Here is a 20,231-nt window from a genome sequence, read left to right as displayed (position 1 = left end):
TTTCCCTAATCTTACGCAAATCACAGGATTTCTAGAAAATATTTTTAACGTAACAAATGTTTTTGTTTCTAGCCAAAAAAATTTTAACACATTAACAGAGTTGGAAAGTATCTTGTAGGTCATCCAGTCCAACCCCTCGCCCAAGCAGACCCTACACCATTTCTGACAGATGTCACTCTAGTCTCTTCTTGAAAGCTTCCAGTGATGAAACTCCTGCAAGCCGTTCCATTGGTTGATTGCTCTCATTGTCAGAAAAGTTATCCTTATTTCCAGATTGAATCTCTCCTTGTTCAGTTTCCATCCATTGTTCCTTGTCTGGCCTTTGGGTGCCTTGGAAAAAAGTTGACCCCTCCTCTCTGTGGCAGCCCCTCAAATACTGGAAGGCTGCTATCATGTCTCCCTTACCATGTCTCTCCAGTCTGGCTTCAGGCCTGGCTACAGCACAGAAACCGCTTTGGTCGCATTGACCGATGACCTCTGGAGAGCCAGGGACAGAGGCTACGCCTCCATCCTGGTTCTCCTTGACCTCACAGCGGCTTTCGATACCATCGACCATGGTATCCTTCTGCGACGACTGCGGGAGGTAGGGGTGGGAGGCACTGTTTTGCGGTGGTTCTCCTCCTACCTCTCGGACAGGTCGCAGTTGGTGTTAGTTGGAGGGCAGAGATCGACCCCTAGGCCCCTAACATATGGGGTGCCGCAGGGTTCGGTCCTGTCCCCCCTACTTTTCAACATCTACATGAAACTGCTGGGCGAGATCATTCGGCGGCACGGGATAAAATACCACCAGTATGCGGACGATACCCAGTTGTATCTGTCCGCCCCGTGCCAACTCAATGAAGCGGTGGAAGTGATGAACCAGGGACTTGAAGCTGTTAGTGACTGGATGAGGGCTAACAAACTCGTGCTCAACCCAGATAAGACCGAGTGGCTGTTGTGTTTCCCTCCCACCAATTTGGCTAGTATTCCATCTATCAGGCTGGGGGGGGTCAAACACTACGCCCCTCAGACAGGGTCCGCAACTTGGGAGTCCTCCTGGACCCACAGCTGACTTTCGAACATCACTTGTCAGCTGTGACCAGGGGGGCATTTGCCCAGGTTCGCCTGGTCCACCAGTTGCGCCCCTACCTGAACCGGGAGGCTCTCACAACAGTCACTCGTGCCCTTGTGACCTCTAGGCTGGAATACTGCAATGTGCTCTACATGGGGCTGCCCTTGAAGAGTATTCGGCGACTTCAGCTAGTCCAGAATGCGGCCGCGCAAGCGATTGTGGGTGCACCTCGTTTCACCCACATAACACCTATCCTCCGCGAGCTGCACTGGCTACCTGTCGATCTCCAGGTGCGCTTCAAGGTGCTACTTGCCACCCATAAAGCCCTCCATGGTAGTGGATCTGGATACTTGAGAGACCACCTACTGCCAATTACCTCCACACGACCTATTAGATCGCACCGGTTAGGCCTCCTCCGAGTCCCATCTGCCGGTCAATGTCGACTGGCAACTACGCGGAGGAGAGCCTTCTCGGTGGCAGCTCCGACCCTGTGGAACGATCTCCCCGTGGAAATTCGTACCCTCACCACCCTCCAGACCTTCCGCACAGCCCTCAGAACTTGGCTATCCCGTCAGGCCTGGGGTTAAGACTACAACCTGCCCGAATAGTATGAATGTTGTGTTTTAATTATGTATTTGTCTTATATGTTAAAAGTTTGTCTCCCCCCCCCTTTTTAAGTTGTAAGCCGCCCTGAGTCCCCCCAGGGAAAAGGGCGGCATATAAATAAACTTTAAATCTAAAAATCTAAATCTAAATCTAAACCTTAGTCCTTCTCTTCACTAGACTAGCCATGCCCAGTTCCTGCAACCGTTCAGTGTATGTTTTCGTCTCCAGTCCCCTAATCATCCTGGTGGTTCTTCTCTGACCTCTTTCTAGAGTCTCAACATCTTTTTTATAGTGTGGTGACCAAAACCGGTAGCCTCCCACCGTCCAGTGCGATCCCACAGAGTTGGCCTCCTCAGGGTGCCGTCGGCCAGACAGTGTTGGCAAGCGAGCCCTGGGAGAGAGTGTTCTCTGTGGGAGCGCCTTCCTTCTGGAATGAGCTGCCCCTGGAGCTTCGCATAATCCCCAACTTCTGGGACTTCCGACACACCCTAAAAAGTTGGCTTTTCCAGCAAGCCGGTCTTCTGATTGACAAGTTTTGCATCTGATTAGCATCTGGCCTGATTAGAATAAAATACAGGATTAATTTAGTTGTTAATTTTAATTTAATTTTTAAAATTTTATTGTAAATATCAATTGGGGGGGTTGGGATACTTTATTTAATGTCCCTTTTAATTTTTGTAACATGTGTTTTCTTTTATGTTGTACACCGCCCTGAGTCCTTGGGAGAAGGACGGTATATAAATCCAATAAACCTCAACCTCAATACTCTAGGGGTGGTCTTACTAAGGCTTTATTTTGAAAATCCACTGTCACAAATATTACTAAGTTTTTTTAAAAAAATGTAATACATAACCAACAAATGGAGAACAATAATATTTATTTTACATTCACCTATAGAATCTTGATGTAAGACAAAGTTCCTGAATTTTCAGCAGTTGTAAAAACGGTATAATATAACTATGCAAACTGTTGTACCCAAATAATGCAATACAACTCAAAGAATTGTTGCAAAGATATAGCCTTATATACTTTCCTATATATGTGCATAAACGTTTGTTAAATATGGTGCTTTTTGCGGACATTGATGCAGAAGCTCTCTACGTGATAATATCTTTCCTGGAATACACAACTTGATACTCCAGAAGAAGGCAGCATCAGTGAAAATTTCTCACAAATGTTACAACAACTGTAAATTTTAGTCTCACAAATTTCACAAACTGTACATCAGCTCTTTAAGCTACACCAATATTTTTTCTTCAGTCTTCAAAAATAATTTTCTAAGCTTATTAATATACATAATGAATAATACCGAAATAAACATAGGTGGGTCCTCAGCATATGACCACAAATTTCCATTATTGAGCAAGGCAGTCGTTAAATGAGTTTTGTCCCATTTTATGACTTTTTTGCCTTAGTTGTTACTGTCCTGTCCTGTAGTTGGACTGCCTTCCAAAATCTCTGTTTAGAAATCACTCTTTGAGTTTCAGAAACATACCTATTTTGGCCAAGGAAGCCAACAAGATCCACAACGTAATCTCAAAGGGAACCTGGACATGCTGATAATCGAAGAAGCCTGCAGCATCTTTAGATTCATTTGTCCAATTAGTCTCCCAGTTTGTTTCACCCAGAGACTCCAGAACTGTAGTGTTCTGGAAACTGGCAGTCCTTGGCATTGAGGAGAAGAAGAAGAAAGACCCTAGAAGACAGAATCTGGGAGCAACCATCTCACTTAGGATGAATCCCATCTCCTTCCACCTGCCGTCGTTCCGTCTGCCTAGGGAAAATCAACGCTGGCAGATTATCTTCTCACCAAACATGGATGTCCCTGCTTGCATGTTTCCCTTTAGGCTGTTCCAAGTTGACTATATCCTCTACTGTCCTCTGAATTACATAAATGGAGCTGCAGTACTGGACAGGGCGAAACAGAGAGTTGCCTCAAGGCCAGAAACACGCAACTCCCAATTAAAATAAGATTTACACGATGCAGCCTATGGTTAATTAAACAGAATTGGGAGTGACTCTGTTCAAAGGAGATTTCAGTTGTAGGAAACTGGAACTGCAGTCCTCAAGTGAGATAAATACGAGATTTATTCAGAAAAGGCCCAACATGAGGATGTCACTCTTGGCTCTCGCAGAATTAGGACTGACGGGTTTCCAGATCTGAATGTTACAGACTTTGGTATTGAAAATCCTAGAGGAGAAAGCTGAAATTTTGAGGGGCTGCCACAGAGAGGAGAGAGGTCAAGCTGTTTTCCAAAGTATCTGAAGGCCAGACAAGGAACAATGGATGGAAACTGACCAAGGAGAGATTCAACCTGGAAATAAGGAGAAATTTTCTGACAGTGAGAACAATCAACCCATGGAACAGAAGTTGCCTTCGGAAGTTATGGGAGCTTCATCACTGGAAGATTTCAAGGAGACATTGGACTGCCATCTGTCAAAAATAGTGTAGCATTTCCTGCTTGGGCAGGGGGTTGGATTAGATGACCTACAAGGTCCCTTCCAACTCTGTTAATCTGTTAAAAAAAACTAGGCTTACTAATTGAACTCATCAGAACATCAACCAGAATCAAAGTCCTAAAACATGGGCAAAGTTCATGTCAATAAGTCCATAAATAAACCAGCTCCATTTTGGCTTCATCCATCTTGGGTAAACTGGTTGTCCGAAGCCTGTTCAAGTTTTGCTTCTTTCTGAAGTATTTCTGAAGATGTTCAGTTATATAGAGCATTGCTTGTGGTCTCTAATGTGTAAATCGTTAAGTGGGGCAGAAATACCACTCAGTAGTGAATGAATTCTCCTCAAAATCCTACCTCACGTCCTCCAACTAAGTTCCAATCATTTCAATTCTCCATTCCATGTTCAAACTCTTGTTTAGGGAATGTCATATTTGCTGGTCAGATTCAAGAGTCCCACCTCTAGCCGATGCGTTAATATTCACTTCTAGAGATTGATTTATTTCCCCCCTATCTATAAGAGAGGAAGAACAAACCTCTATCTATGCCATCATATCTGTATGGCCAGAATGTTGTATTATAGACCTCCTTCCTTCTATCCTTCCTTCCTTCCCTCCATCCTTCCTGCCTTTCTTCCCTTCCTTTCCCAACCCTTCCTTGCTCTCCTTCCTTCCTTCACTCCTTCCTTCCCTTCCTTTCCCAACTCTGTCCTTCATTCCTTTCTTTTCCTTCCTTCCTTCTTTCCTTTTTTCCTTCTTTTCTTCCTCCCTTCCTGAAAAATCAAAGATATAAGTACAGATTAGGTGAGAGAAACAGTAACTGTGAGAGGGACCTTGGAGGCCTAGTAGATGACCACTTGAATGTGAGCCAACAGTGGGCATCAGCAGCCTAAAAAGCTAATGCAATCCTGGGTTGTATAAACAGAGGCATAGCATCAAGACCATGTGAAGTATTAGTGCCGCTTTATAAAACCCCAGGAAGATCACAGCTGGACTACTGCAACCAATTTTGCTCACCATACTACAAAAAAGATGTTGAGACCTTGGAAAAAGTTCAGAGAAGAGCAACTAAGACGATCAAAGGCCTGGAAACGAAATCATACGGAGAACGGCTGCAGGATTTGGGTTTGACTGGTCTAAAGAAAAGAAGAATTAGGGGTGACATGACAGCAGTATTCCAATATTTGAAGGGCTGCCACAAAGAAGAAGGGATCAAATTATTCTCCAAAGCACCAGAGGGTAGAACAAGAAACAATGGATGGAAACTAAGCAAAGAGAGAAGCAACCTGGAATTAAGGAGAAACTTCCTAACAGTGGGGATAATTAACCAATGGAACAGCTTGCCTCCAGAGTCCAGACGTTGTGGGTGCTCCATCACTGGAAGTTTTTAAGAAGAGTCTGAATAGCCAGTTTTCTGAGATAATCTACTGCTTGAGCAGGGGGCTGGCGAGAAGACCTCCAAGGAGGTGGTGACCCTTTGAGAGCTGTATGCAATCAAATTTCATTTTAATGTATGGCAATTAGTATACATTTAAAGTGGCAATAAAATTATTCTATGTTCTTTCCAGCTCTACTCTGATTCTGATTCATTGATTCATCCTGTCCATCCATCCTTTTTTCCTTCTCTCTCTCTCTCTCTCTTTCTTTCTTTCTTTCTCTTTCTTTCTTTCCTTTATTCCTCTTTTTCTTTTTTCCTTCCTTTCTCATTTCTCTTTCCGTTTTTTCCTTCCTTCCTTCTTTCTTTTTCTTTCTTTCTTTCCTCCTTCTTTACTTCTTTCCTTCTTTCTCTTTCTTTCCTTTCTTTCTTTCTTTCTTCCTTCTCTTTCTTTTTCTTTCTTTCTTTCTTTTTCTCTTTCTTTCTTACCTTCACTCTTTTACTATCAATAACACAGCACATCTGGTGAGAGGCCACTTTCTCAAGCACAGCAGTGTTATAGGGAGATTCCAGATTAGGGTCTTTTTGAAAAACAGATGAAGGAAGTAAAACCAGCCAGAGCCTTGACCATTAGCGTAATGCAGAGAGGTGGGATAAAAAGATGCATACAGAGAGGGCTCCTGCAAGAGATTCCAGGCCTCTCACCCTATCGGCTTCCTCGCTACAAAATGCTTTTTGTTAAACAAAGGCATTTCAGATGAACATAACTGTTGCTGACATCCCAGAATCAATCTTTATCTCCTCTAGCGATGCATTTTCATCCGGATCCTTGTTAAATCAATGACATGACGTGCATGTCACAAGAGAGGGAGAAAGACACGACGAGAAAGTTATGTTTTTTTTTTTTAAAAATGCAATCAATAAATAATGTAATCAAAAAAATAATGCAATCATTCGCTCTACGAGAGTTGGCCAAAAACATAGAACAGAAATGCTGTAAACAAACAAGGAATGCTGTAAACAGCAGCCTGACATAAATTATCATTTAAAAAACACCACTTTTCTTCTGAGCAGCTTATATTTGCCTATTGACCAGGATAGGCCCTTCATGGTATTGGACCTGGGTACTTGAGAGACTGCCTGCTGCCAATTACCTCCCAAAGACCCATTAGATCACACAGGGCTGGCATCCTCCGGGTTCCGTCTACCAGCCAATGCCATCTGGCTACTACCCTGGGGAGGGCCTTCTCTGTGGCAGCTCCGGCCCTTTGGAACGAACTCCCCGCAGAGATTCGGACCCTCACCTCTCTCCAGGCCTTCCGAAAAGCCGTTAAAACCTGGCTGTGTCAGCAGGCCTGGGGTTGATGAGTTCCCTTCCCCTCTCGATTTGTGTGTTATTTTTAAATGCTTGTATTTGTAGTTTTTGTGTTCCCTTTCCACCCTTGGGTTTGTGCGCCGCCCTGAGTCCCGCTGGGAATAGGGCGGCATATAAATAAAACGAAACCTAAACCTAAACCTAGGGAAAGGGAAATCACCCTCACAAAAGCTTCTGCAGACATTGACAGGTTAATACAAACCTGTAAGAATAATATAAGTAATAATGAACCATGCTTATATAATTTTTTTCTTCCTGCATTTTCAGGCAAATTTTCTCAAAGCGCCCTCCAGATTGCAAATCCCAAACTTTCAGGAGAAATACGGTGAGCTGAAGAAAACTTGGTGAAAGCAAAGCCAATGACTGTGGTGAAGAGCAAGGAACTGGTGAGTACACCGCTTCCTCGGAACCTCTCCACTTAAGGAGAGGACAGGAGATGGCCCACATGCGCTCCAGACAGCTGCTCCTCACAAAGCAACTGCAAGACTGCAGTTTTCTTTTCTTTTTTTTCTCTTTTGATTTTTTTTTTAAAAAAATGATTTTCTATTAATGACATTTGTTAGTGCTTAATAAACATTGTGTTGTCTGGGTATTTAGTTTGCTTATCAATTATAGATTACATTCTTAATTTCCACCCCTTTTTTTCCAATCACTGATAAAATAGATCCCATGTTTGACAATATTCTGTGTCTTCTTTCTGCTTAATTTTCTTTTTTAAAATTTTTTTATTTTTAACATTAAAAAAATCTCATCCATTACATACAGCATGTCGTTTGGTTGCAAGCGTTTGTGCATTCCATATTTTCAATTACGTATACAATCACAAAATTTCTGTCTGATATAACTAGGTACCTCACTTTCATTGTGCATCATATATTCAATTACGGTTAATATTTCTTTCTTTTCAGCGAACCTAATTTCCTTGCATTTTTTATTTAATAAGAATATACCTTTATGTAATCACTTATCTCATTCTGATTATTTTTACAGTGTAAAAGAATTTACCAACTGTTTATGTTTATATATCACTACTTTCAGTTATGCATAATCCCGCCAATCATCCTTTCTGCTTAATTTTCAATGTCAGTCTATCCATTTCTGCACAGTTCTTTAAAGGACACTAAATTCACAAATCTCATTTTCTAATCACTTTCACAAATTGCCTATTCATAATCTCAAAGTTATACAATACAATACAATAGCAGAGTTGGAAGGGACCTTAGAAGTCTTCTAGTCCAATCCCCTGCCTAGGCAGGAAACCCTATACCGTTTCAGACAAATGGCTACCCAACATCTTCTTAAAGACTTCCAGTGTTGGGGCATTCCCAACTTCTGGAGGCAACTTCTGTTCCACTGATTAATTGTTCTAAGTGTCAGGAAATTTCTCCTCAGTTCTAAATTGCTTCTCTCCTTGATTAGTTTCCACCCATTGCTTCTTGTCCTGCCCTCAGGTGCCTTGGAGAATAGTTTGACTCCCTCTTCTTTGTGGCAACCCCTGAGATATTGGAACACTGCTATCATGTCTCCCCTAGTCCTTCTTTCTATTAAACTAGACATACACAGTTCCAGCAACCCTTCTTCATATGTTTTAGTCTCTAGTCCCCTAATCATCTTTGTTGCTCTTCTTGAGTTGTACCGAAGGATGTTGAAAATTATTTATCGGATTTGTTTATGTTCAACTCAGGAATTTTGTGACTTGCGTGCTTAGGATACTGGGCAAGGGGTCAGCAAGTCTGCATTTGAGACCCGAGTGTTGCTCTAGGGTGGGATTGAGCTCCTGTCCTTTGCTCTAGCTCCTGCAAGGGACATGAATGGAGCCCTTCTTGATATATTCTTCATTTTTTTTATTAAATTGTTTTTCTTTTTTCATTCTCTTTTTTTCTCTGCTTGTATTTAAAAGTCTTAATAAAAATTAAAAGCCTTAAGAAAAATTCTATTTAAAACAAAGGATTGCAAATCCCGATAGCGTTGCAAATGATAAGGGTGATGGGGACTTATTCCATATTTGTTAAGCCTGTTTTATTCACCGATTTTTCCTTTATTAACGTGTATAAATCCATATGCATCCACGTATATACACCAAACATACCAAGTAATAATATGATTTTAATATCACCCAATTTAGCTCAAGACCAGATTTTTATTTCAAAACAAATACCTTCATGCATGTTCTTCCTTCATTTTTTTCATTTCATTTCCAAAGTTACATTTAACTTTGAAGAAAGTCAAATAATCATAATGCTTGTAATATTAATATCGAAAATTGTAAAAGGAATATCCATTTCCCCTGCTTACCTATACTCAATACTCTAAGGCACCTAAATATGAAGAATCATAAGTATATTATCTAAAAATCATGGTGTTTAAATAACATATTGTATTAAAGCTGAGAAGATGGAGCAATAGCTAGTTCCATATTGACACTTTAAGGATTGATTTTTAGTTTCTTCAAATGCCACTGATTTAATCACTATAGGTAAAGGTAAATGTTCCCCTCGCACACATGTGCCAATCATTCACGACTCTAGGGGGTGGTGCTCATCTCTGTTTCAAAGCTGAAGAGCCAGCACTGTCAGAAGACGTCTCCATGATCATGTGGCCAGCTTGACTAAACACCGAAGATGTATGGAACACTGTTACCTTCCCACCAAATGTGGTTCCTATATTTCTACTTGCATTTTTATATGCTTTCGAAGTGCTAGGTTGGCAGAAGGGATTCGAACCACCAAACTGCCGACCTTTCTGCTCAACAAGCTCAGCATCTTAGCCATTGAGCCATCGTGTCCCTTACTGTATATTATATAGGCTATATCGTATGAGAGCCAGCTTGGTCTAGCAATTAAACAACCAGGCTGGAACTCAGGAAACCATGAGTTTTAGTCCCGCCTTAGGCATGATTTGGGCGAATCACCAGAAGATAGTGAATTCTAGTCCCACTTTAGCAGAGGTGAGTTCCTACCAGTTCGACCCTATTCTGTAGAACCCGTTCATCAAATCTACCGAACCGGTTAGAAGAGGTTCCACCAGTGGATCCGGAAAGCAGGCCACACCTACAGAAGAGGTTCCAAAATTTGTTGAAACCCACCACTGGTCCTTGGATATGATTATTCTACACTATCGTGCTCATATTTATAAAACTCAGTGCCTCTGTGAAAGGTAAGGATGACTACTGCATTTGTGGTGCAATCAGAACATCGCGTGTGTTGAAGTTATTTTAACGCAAACCAAAGATGCCTTTTAAAAAACAAGTTTACATCATATTCTTATGCCTGCCAGTGCTGTGTGTGAGGTAATTTAAGGAGGTTCTGACAAGTGTTGTCGACATCTTCATATCCAGTCACACGGGCGGCAAGCCACTCCCATCCGGTCACATGGGCGGCAAGCCACTCCCACAAAGGAGGCCACACCCACAGAGTAGGTTCGAACAATTTTTGAAATCTACCACTGCGCCTTAGGCATGATTTGAGCCAGTCACCAGGGGATGGTGAATTCTAGTCCTGCCTTAGGCATGAAACTGATTGTCTGCCATTTTGCCAGTCACTTTCTCTCCACCCAACCCACCTCATAGGGTTGTTGTTGTTGTGTAGAAAACAGGACGAAGAAAGAGTATTCAGTACATTTACAGTTATTTTTAAAAATAATAAAGTGGGATAAAATAAAAATAAATATTTTTAGTACACTTCACCATATCTTCTACTTGTTATAGTTCAAATAAATAAATACAGAAAAGCAGGGGTGTTGAAAAAAGTGGGGAGGCTGGGGATTATACCCCAAAACTAGGGATGCATACTGGATTTGGGGAAAATAAGAAAGAGAAGGCTATTATAAAGAATAACCCAAATGCCATTCTCTTTCCCTTAAAGAGGTTTTCTCTTCATTTACTCACTGGTGCCATAACTGAACTATGGACATGTTCAGTCCCTTAAATTCCAAGCTCCCGTCTTCCCCAGTCAGCCCAACTGGTCACCACTTCCCTTGATCCCACAGACCTTGTGACATCCTAAGCAAAGCTGCCTCGTTATCGCCCGACGTTTTACGCACCCTCCACAAAATGCAAACACGCTATACCGCTCGATGTAATCTTAACCAGATTGCTGTTTGTCAGCCTTGTTTACCAACACGCGTGTGCTCAATCGGTCTGTTTAACATAAATATGATTATGTATGCAAATCAGCACTTGGCTTCCATCTGGCTGGTTCCTGAGAAGGCGTTTTAGAAACCGAGCTGCGGCGGGGGTCAGCAAATTCACCCTGACATCCATTTCCAAGGCACTGCGGAGTGAATTTGTAGCTGCGTGTGACATGACCGTCCATTTTCCAAGGGGGTTATTTATCTAAACAATTATTTTCTCATATGGCCGGGGAGATCAGGGGAAGTATGACTGCCACTTTACAAAACCCTAGTAAGGCCACACCTGGAATACTGCAACCAATTTTGGTCATCATACTACAAAGAAGAGGTTGAGGCTTTGGAAAAAGTTCAGAGAAGAGCAACTAAGACGATCAAAGGCCTGGAGACTAAACCATATGAAGAATGGCTGCAGATTTTGGGTCTGGCTAATCTAAAGAGAAGAAGAATGAGTGGGTGGCCTCATAGCAGTATTCCAGTATTTGAAGAGCTGCCACAAAGAAAAGGGGGTCAAATTGTTCTCCAAAGCACCGGAGGGTGGGACAAGAAACAATGGATGGAAATTAATCAAAGAGAGAAGCAACCTGGAATTAAGGAGAAAGTTCCTAACAGTGAGGACAGTAGGACAGCTTGTCTACAGATGTTGTGGATGCTTCATCACTGGAGGTCTAGACCCATGATTGCTAACCTATGGCATGGGTACCACAGTTGGCACATCAGTGGTGGGTTTCAAAAATTGTTCGAACCTACTCTGTGGGTGTGGCCTCCTTTGTGGGAGTGGCTTGCCACCCATGTGACCAGATGGGAGTGGCTTTGCTACCCACGTGACCGGATATGAAGATGCCGACGACACTTGTCAGAATCACCTTAAATTACCTCTCACACAGCACTGGCATGCATAAGAATAGGATGTAAACTTGTTTTTTAAAAGGCATCTTTGGTTTGCGTTAAAACAACTTCAACACACGCAATGTTCTGATTGCACCACAAACGCAGTAGTCATCCTTACCTTTCACAGAGGCACTGAGTTTTATAAATAGGAGCATGATAGTGTAGAATAATCATATCCAAGGACCAGTGGTGGGTTTCCAAAAATTTTGGAACCTCTTCCGTAGGTGTGGCCTGCTTTCCGGGGTCCACTGGTGGAACCTCTTCTAACCGGTTTGGTAGATTTGACGAACCGGTTCTAGCGAATAGGTGCAAACTGGTAGGATCCCACCTCTGTGGCACATGGAACTCTATTTACCAGCATCGGCTTCGGTGCTCACTTGCTGATTTTCAGCCTTTTGGGGGGCCAGGGGAGGCCATTCTTCACCGTCCCCAGGCTTTGGGAAAGCCAACGGAGCCTGGGGAGGGTGAAAAACGGGCCCAATGGGCCAACCGGAAATCCAGAAACAATCCATTTTCGGCTTCCCGGGAGCCTCCAGGGGTCCGGGGTGGTGGTGGCATTTTCACTATTCTATTCATGAGTATAAAATAACAGCAGAAGTTAGAAATCTAGATATGTAAATAAAGATGAAGTAATTTGTGCAATTGAATAATGAACATTGAATAATTAAGATCAGTAAAACATATGATTATTTGGAAATGAATGGTTATAAATGTGATGTTTATACTGCTTGATGTTATTAATAGATAATTATAGATAAAGTTGAACAGAGGGCTTAATCAAATAACACAACATTTTCAACAAGGTTAAGTGAAGATGAAGATGAACAGGTATTGAGAATAATAGTTACAACTATTGTGTGTATAAGATTTGCTATCTGTATTCAATAGAGATTGTACCCAGACGGTGTACTGTTATCGTGAATATAGACATTTTATAGATAACCAAGAAAATTGTACAATAAAAATATATCAAAAAAGAAAAGAAAAGATTGGACAGACAGTTGTGTTGGGTGGGCAGAGGGTTGGAGAAGAAGACCTCCAAGGTCCTTAGATTCTATGAAAACATCCAACAAAGGGGATTTTTATGAGTCTGCATTTCTGTGCTGCCCTCTCGTGTTCACAGCTATCCATGCAACACTAACAAGCTCTTCACAACAGCACGCAAGGATCAAAATAATAGGAGTGTGGCAAATCTGTTTGGAAAAGCAGATTAGCCTCTGAACCCACCCCAGACGAGAAATCCCAGAGAAAGGATTTCAGGCCAGTAGGGAAAGATAAAAAGCCTATTCAGCTTTTTCTCAACTGAATCCCTTTCAGCTCTTGGTGGGACCCGATTGCTGGAAACAGCAGCTACTAGGAGAGAAAGGCAGGGGGGGGGGGAGGACACACAAAAGCCAACACAAAATGAATGAGTTCACTCCACACACATGGATAGTGGGTGGGATATTTAGTTATCTTTTTTGAGTAGATTAAGCTTTTCCTCTTTTGAAAAGGTTGAGCGATCCCCTCTAGAATTCTCGCTACATTTGTTGGTGGGTTTCCAGCCTCCTGCGAAACGATGGGAAAATACGTTGGGTGATTTTCCACAAAACCCGTGGCTGAAATTGGGAGACATTCCACACAGGTCACCAAAAGGGGATTGGCCCTTTCTAGACAATTCTGCTTGCCCAACCGAGGTGTTTACCATGTTCAGAAGAACTGGGATATGATCAGTGAAGTAAAGAGGAGGACAGGGAAAGCTCGAACAGAATTCTTCAAAATGGAGAAGGTCTTCTGCAGTCCCGACATAAGCCTAAGGCTGAAAATCAGGCTTGTCAGATGTTACCTCTTTTCTATCCTGCTCTACAGAGTGGAGAGTTGGTCTCTGACAGAAAACCACTTGAAGACACTAGAAGCATTTGAAATGTGGATTTACTTACAGGCGGCTATTATGTATAAGTTGGGCTGACAAAATCAGAAAGGAGGAGGTGATAAGCCACCTGGGAAAGCAAAGGGAGATCATCAAAGCCATTAAAAAGCAAAAGTTAGAATCTTTTGGACATGTGACGCAACACCCAGAAAAATACGGCCTTCCTTCACTTAATCCTCCAGGCAAAGATTGAAGGCAAACTAGATGCAGGCAGAAGAAGAACATCGTGGCTTCAAAATGTAAGGGACTTTGGACAAAACTCAGCAACACTTTTTTGTGCGGCTGTTGATAAAAATAGGATTGCCAACATGATCACCAATGTTAGGAGGAGGAGGAGGAGGAGGAGGAGGAGGAGGAGGAGGAGGAGGAGGAGGAGGAGGAGGAGGAGGAGGAGGAGGAGGAGGAGGAGGAAGAAACCAAAACAATAATGGAGATGTTGATACCAAAAATATGGAATTCTCTCTTTCATTAGAAAAGATCAGTTGCCTTCAGAGCCTCTTTTAGTACGAAAGAAATGAAAGAAATCAGATAGCTGCTTTTTTTTTAGCCCTGGCAAAGTGTATTCTACTGCACTGAAGGGAGTTGAAAGTCCATGCTTTTTCTTTCTTTTCCTCCTCTTCTTTCTCCTGTTTTTCCCTTCCCTTTTTCCTTCCCTATTTCTCCTGTTGCTTTGCATTTTCTTTGTATGCTACATTATAAACTCATACAAATTGTTATGCCTGAAAACCTTTCCCTTCTCATCCAAGAAGCTTCTTCAGTTCAGAATGAGAAGCGTAACATTTTCAAAGAGAAGGGCTAACAGGCGACCAAGACAATGGAGATGTTGATACCAAAAATATGGAATTCTCTCTTTCAGTAGAAAAGATCAGTTACCTCCAGAGCCTCTTTTAGTACGAAAGAAATGGATCTCGGAACCAGATAGCTGCTGCTTTTTTGGCACTTGCAAAGTGTTACTGATTTAATATTATTATTATTATTATTATTATTATTATTATTATTATTATTATTATTATTATTATTATTATTTTCTTTTGGCAGGCGGACGAAAAATGCATGTGAAATGGGGAAGGGGAACTATAACACCAGAAGAAAGCCAATTCGGCGTGGTTGGAAGGACTAAGCTAGAAACTGGGAGACCATAAGTTTTAGTCTTGTCTTAAGCATGAAGCCAGCTGGGTAACGTTAGGCCAGTCCCCCTCTCTCAGCCCTAAGAAAAAGACAATGGCAAATCACTTCCAAAATTTTGCCAAGAAAACCGTAGGGACTTGTCCATATGGTTACCAGGAGTCAGGATTGACTCAAAGGCAGACAGAAAAACAGACGGTAATGGGAGGGGCCCAGATCCGCCTCCCATCCTAGAGTGAATGGTGTGCGTGGCCTACTGCCACATACCTCCCAACGGCCAGTAAGATCCCACAGATTGGGCCTCCTTCAGATGCTGTCAGCCAGACAGTGTCGGCTGGCGGGCCCCCGAAGGAGAGCCTTCTCTGTGGCTGTTCCAACCCTTTGGAATCAGCTACTCCCAGAGATCCGGACCTTACCCACTCTCATGGCCTTCAGGAAAGCTGTTAAAACCTGGCTGTTCCGGCGGGCCTGGGGCTGTTGCCCTTATTGTCAAGGTCCAGCCCCGGTTAGAACGAATGCGTGTTTTGTGAATTTTAAACTATCCTTTTCTTATTTTCCTTTTCTTTCTTTTCTTTCTTCTTTTGTAAGCCACCTGGAGTCCTTCAGGATTGGGCGGCATATAAATTTAATAAATAATAATAATAAAGCTCTTTCTCAAGGCAGAATCACCTTTTTTACAGGTCTGTTCCAAGCTGCAAATATCTTTCTTTTAAATATGTAGGGGAAACACTAAGGTGTTTCTTTTTTTAAAAAAAAAAAAAAAGCCACTCCGTTTTTCACGTGAACTAACTTTTTCACTCTGCTATTTAATTTTTTATTCTATTCTGTCTTGGGAGGTGGGATGAGGGGCTTCAAGTCACTGTTGATTCTTGGTCATTGCCAGGACAAGTCCCTGCAGTTTTCTTGGTAAGGTTTTTGAAAGAAATTTGGTCTTTTCTTCTCCCTCAGGCTGACTGACTTGGCTGGTTCTGTGCCTAAGGCAGGACTAGAACTCGGCATCTCCTGATTTCTAGCCTGGTGACTTGAACCACAACACCAAACTGTCTCACGCTGCATTTATTATTGTGTAAACACCCCCCCCCCGCAGAGAAATACATGGCTTAGAAACGCTTGAAATGAATGCAACATCTGTTCTGAATAATCTGCATTGTTTATTCATTATGTTTGGTTAAGGGTTTTTTGTTTTTTTGCAAGCCACTTTGAATTTATAGTGTGAAAGAAAATGAATAACGTGTTATGAATATAAGGTAGTGCCAGAGAGGCTCAGATGCTCCATAGAAAATCACAGGGAAGAGCTCTTCTTTGTATAAATTATGCGAGAGAAACAGGAAGAGAAACAGAGACAGGGGGAGACACACACACACAAAGAGAGAGAGACAGAGACAGAGACAGAGAGAAAGAGAAGGAGAAAGAGAAAGCGAGAGAGAGAGAGAGAAGGAGAGAGAGAGAAAAAGAGAAAGACAGAGCGAGAGGAGAGAGAGAAAGAGAAAGCCAGAGAGAAAGAAAGACAGAGAGAAAGACAGAAAGGAGAGAAAGAGAGAGAGAAAAGAGAAAGACACACAGAGAGAGAAACAGACACAGACAGACAGAGACAGAGACAGAGAAAGACAGAGAGAGGCCCCTTTATTTAAAAATGGGAGCAGAATTCTCAACAAACTGGAGAAAGAGGCAAAAAAAGGAAAACAGATTTTTATCATCCAACCAGAAAAATTTGGAATCTCCAAGGAGCTGTAGCAATAGATAAACTACTTTTGCTTTTACTTTGGTAAAAAAACAGGTAAAATTGTCTGGAGCAGGCCATTCAGATGTTGATTTCTGTTTGTGCACAATTTTGCACGCACAATTTTGCTCCATGCGCATGCACAGTTGCCCATAAATAGCTCTGCGCATGCGCAGAACATTTTAAAATGGGGAAAAAACATGCCATCCCGACCGGTGAACTGGTTCGAAGGCATGGCAGGCCAGGGTCGCTGCCAGTTCCGGCGACCCAAGCCAGCAAACCACTACCAGTTCAGCCAAACCAGTCCGAATCAGTATGAACCCACCTCTGGTAAAGATTCTTTTATTTATTTAGAAATTATTTAGAAATCAAGAAACCTGGTAGAACTTCAAGTATTAGGTGTTCTTTCTCACGAAGACTTATTTCCATCCCAACTTTCCATCACTAATAATTTGAACATCTCTCCATTTAGAAATCTGAAGTAACAAAAAATTTTCACTTAGGTTTGTAGAGGCAGATAGTAACCAAAAAGCCGCATCTTGCTGTTTGCTTAGAAAAACATATTTGTGTGTCAGGTGCGTATTTCCCTTTCTTTTCTGTGTAACAGCACCTCTTCAACAAATGAACATTGTTTCCAGTTAAAAAGGATGGATATATATATCCGTATATAGTTTCATTTTGTTTAACCTTCTGTGAGATTGCCCTGTGAACATTGTTTCAAGTTAAAAAGGATGTCTGATACATACATACATACATACATACATACATACATACATACATACATGCATACATACAATTCGCAATTTAATGAGCTTATATGCCGCCCAATCCCGGAGGACTCCGGGCGGCTTACAAATACGAAATAAAATAAAATAACACATAGGGGAAAGAAACAAAAACAGTTTAAAAAAACACAACATACATTTGGCTTAGCTGGGGGTTGGACCTGATTTAAAAATCAGCAACCCCAGGCCTGTCGGAACAGCCAGGTTTTGGTGGCTTTTTGGAACGCCATGAGAGTGGGAAGGGTCCGGATCTCTGCTGGGAGCTCGTTCCACAAAGCCGGAGCAGCTACAGAAAAGGCTCTCCCCCGAGTGGTCGCCAGCCGGCATTGTCCGGTCGACGGCACCTGGAGGAGGCCTAGCCTGTGGGTTCTTATCGGATGTTGGGAGGTGTGTAGCAGGAGACGGTCTCTCAGATATCCAGGTACAATGGCATGTAGGGCTTTAAAGGTCAGAGGTGGGTTCCTACCAGTTCGCACCTATTCGGTAGAACCGGTTCGTCAAATTTACTGAACTGGTTAGAAGAGGTTCCACCAGTGGACCCAGAAAGCAGGCCACACCTACAGAAGAGGTTCCAAAAAATTTTGAAACCCACCACTGGTCCTTGGATATGATTATTCTACACTATCATGCTCATATTTATAAAACTCAGTGCCTCTGTGAAAGGTAAGGATGACTACTGCGTTTGTGGTGCAATCAGAACATTGCGTGTGTTGAAGTTGTTTTAACGCAAACCAAAGATGCCTTTTAAAAAACAAGTTTACATCATATTCTTATGCATGCCAGTGCTGTGTGTGAGGTAATTGAAGGTGGTTCTGACAAGTGTCGGCATCTTCATATCCGGTCACATGGGTGGGAAGCCACTCCCACAAAGGAGGCCACACCCACAGAGTAGGTTCGAACAATTTTTGAAACCCACCACTGTTAAAGGTAATCACCAGCACTTTGTGTACATACATATATACATACATATACATACATACATATACATACATATATACACACACAAACATACACACACACATATTTAAATAAAGTTTCATTTTGTTTAATCTTCTGTGAGATTGCCCTGTTTCCCAAAGAGATGGGCAAAGCTGCCATGCCTCTAACAGTCAACAGTTTATATTTCAGAAATTATTTCAGTTGCTAAAATCTGATCTTTGAATTTCTGCAAAGGGAGCAGGGAATGTTTTGGATGCAAGGTAAGTGAAGGGCCTGCCCAGAGGCTCAGGGAGCTGGGAAAACAGGCCTCCTGGAAGGCCTCAGGAGCCCTGGGGAGGCCGTTTTCCCCTTCCCCGAGGCTTGAAGAAAGCCTCTGGAGCCTGGGAAAGTGAATACACTCCCCCCCACCCCCGGCCACCATGGCGCAGGAGGCCAACTAGGCCACACCCACCATGGCCACGCCCACCCAGCAACTGAGCAGAGAACCCGTTGCTGCAATTTTTGAAGCCCCTGGGTCAACCTATTTCCCCGAGCACCTGAAGGTAGGACAAGAAGCAATGTATGGAAACAAAGGAGAGAAGCAACCTAAAAATAAGGAGAAATTTCAGTGAGAACAATTAACCAGTGGAACGGCTTGCCTTCAGAAGTTGTGGGTGCTCCAACACTGGAGGTTTTTAAGAGAGTGGACAGCTTTTTGTTCAGAATGGGTCCTGCCTGAGCAGGGGGTTGGACTAGAAGATCTCCAGGGTTCCTTCCAACTCTGTTATTCTGTTATCAAACTGTCCCCTGGCACAGGAGGTGAGGCCGAAGCATAAAGACCCAGAGGACCTCAGGGGACATAGATTGAGACCTTCAATCTTCCACCCTACAATCTCAGCTATTCTACAGCAGTCACATTGGTTTTGTTTTTTCCTAATAAAGGCTTTAAAAACAAAAAAACAAAAATGGGAACCATTCTAGATTATTTATTCATTGCATTTTATGCATGCCTTCCTTTTCCCCCGTTTTATAGCAGAACAAAAGGATTTCTAAACGGGGAAGAGATACAACTAAAGAGAAGACATAGTACTTCTCCCACCGATATGGTATTTTATATTGCTGGACTAGCATCCTAGGAATTAGCATTATTATGGCTAGCATAATGATATTGGCAATGAAAAAATGCATCCAGTTTCTTGTTTTGATCAATGGGGAGATATTTGTCAGCATCTGTGATCCTCAAGCATCTGAAAGGTATCCGTCTCCCTCCCTCTCTCTCTCTCCCTCTCTCTCTCCCTCCCTCCCTTCCTCCCTCCCTCTCTCTCTCTCTCTCCCCCTCTCTCTCTCCCTCCCTCTCTCTCTCTCCCTCCCTCTCTCTCCCTCCCTCCCTCTCTCTCTCTCTCTCTCTCTCTCTCCCTCCCTCTCCCCCTCCCTCTCCCTCCCTCCCTCTCTCTCTCCCTCCCTCCCTCCCTCTCTCTCTCTCTCTCTCTCAACTGCTTCCATCTCCATTTTATGGAATACTTTAAACTTCTAAAAATTCTAAGAATTACAGCCAAGTGAACTCCCCTACATCGGGAGGCAGAAAAGGGGAAACAGTCAAGCACAGAGAAGACATGGTCCACTTAGAGCAGGGGTGGTCAAGATTTTTAAACCTACCGCCCACTTTTGTATCTCTGTTAGTAGTCAAATTTTCTAACCGCCCACCGGTTCCACAGTAATGGTGATTTATAAAGTAGGGAAGTAATTTTACTTTATAAAAGTTATAAAGCAGAGTTGCAGCAAACCCCTACCGCCCACCATGAAAGCTGGAACGTCCACTAGTGGGAGGTAGGGACCAGGTTGACTACTTCTGACGCATAATTATTTGCCTTTGTAACCCTGTTGTGTTAGCGAGG

The 20,231-nt window shown here is 42.6% G+C and overlaps 1 protein-coding gene across 1 annotated transcript in view; it reads right to left on the bottom strand.

Moving 5' to 3' along the window:
- The window catches only part of LOC106540033 (sodium/hydrogen exchanger 2-like), a 44,865-nt gene extending 41,535 nt beyond the window's left edge, over positions 1-3,330 (bottom strand). The window contains exon 1 of the mRNA XM_087727103.1: positions 3,153-3,330. Coding sequence (XP_087583229.1) covers positions 3,153-3,330 — 178 coding nt within the window. The remainder of the gene's footprint in view (positions 1-3,152) is intronic.
- Between the last annotated feature and the right edge of the window lie 16,901 nt (positions 3,331-20,231).

The sequence above is a fragment of the Thamnophis sirtalis genome, unplaced genomic scaffold (assembly GCF_051295495.1).
Source record: "Thamnophis sirtalis isolate CommonGarterSnake01/CBP01778 unplaced genomic scaffold, rThaSir2_p1.2 scaffold_13, whole genome shotgun sequence".
Lineage (NCBI taxonomy): Eukaryota > Metazoa > Chordata > Lepidosauria > Squamata > Natricidae > Thamnophis > Thamnophis sirtalis.
Note: the sequence above shows the minus strand (reverse complement) of the source record. Positions and strands in the feature narration are given on the sequence as shown.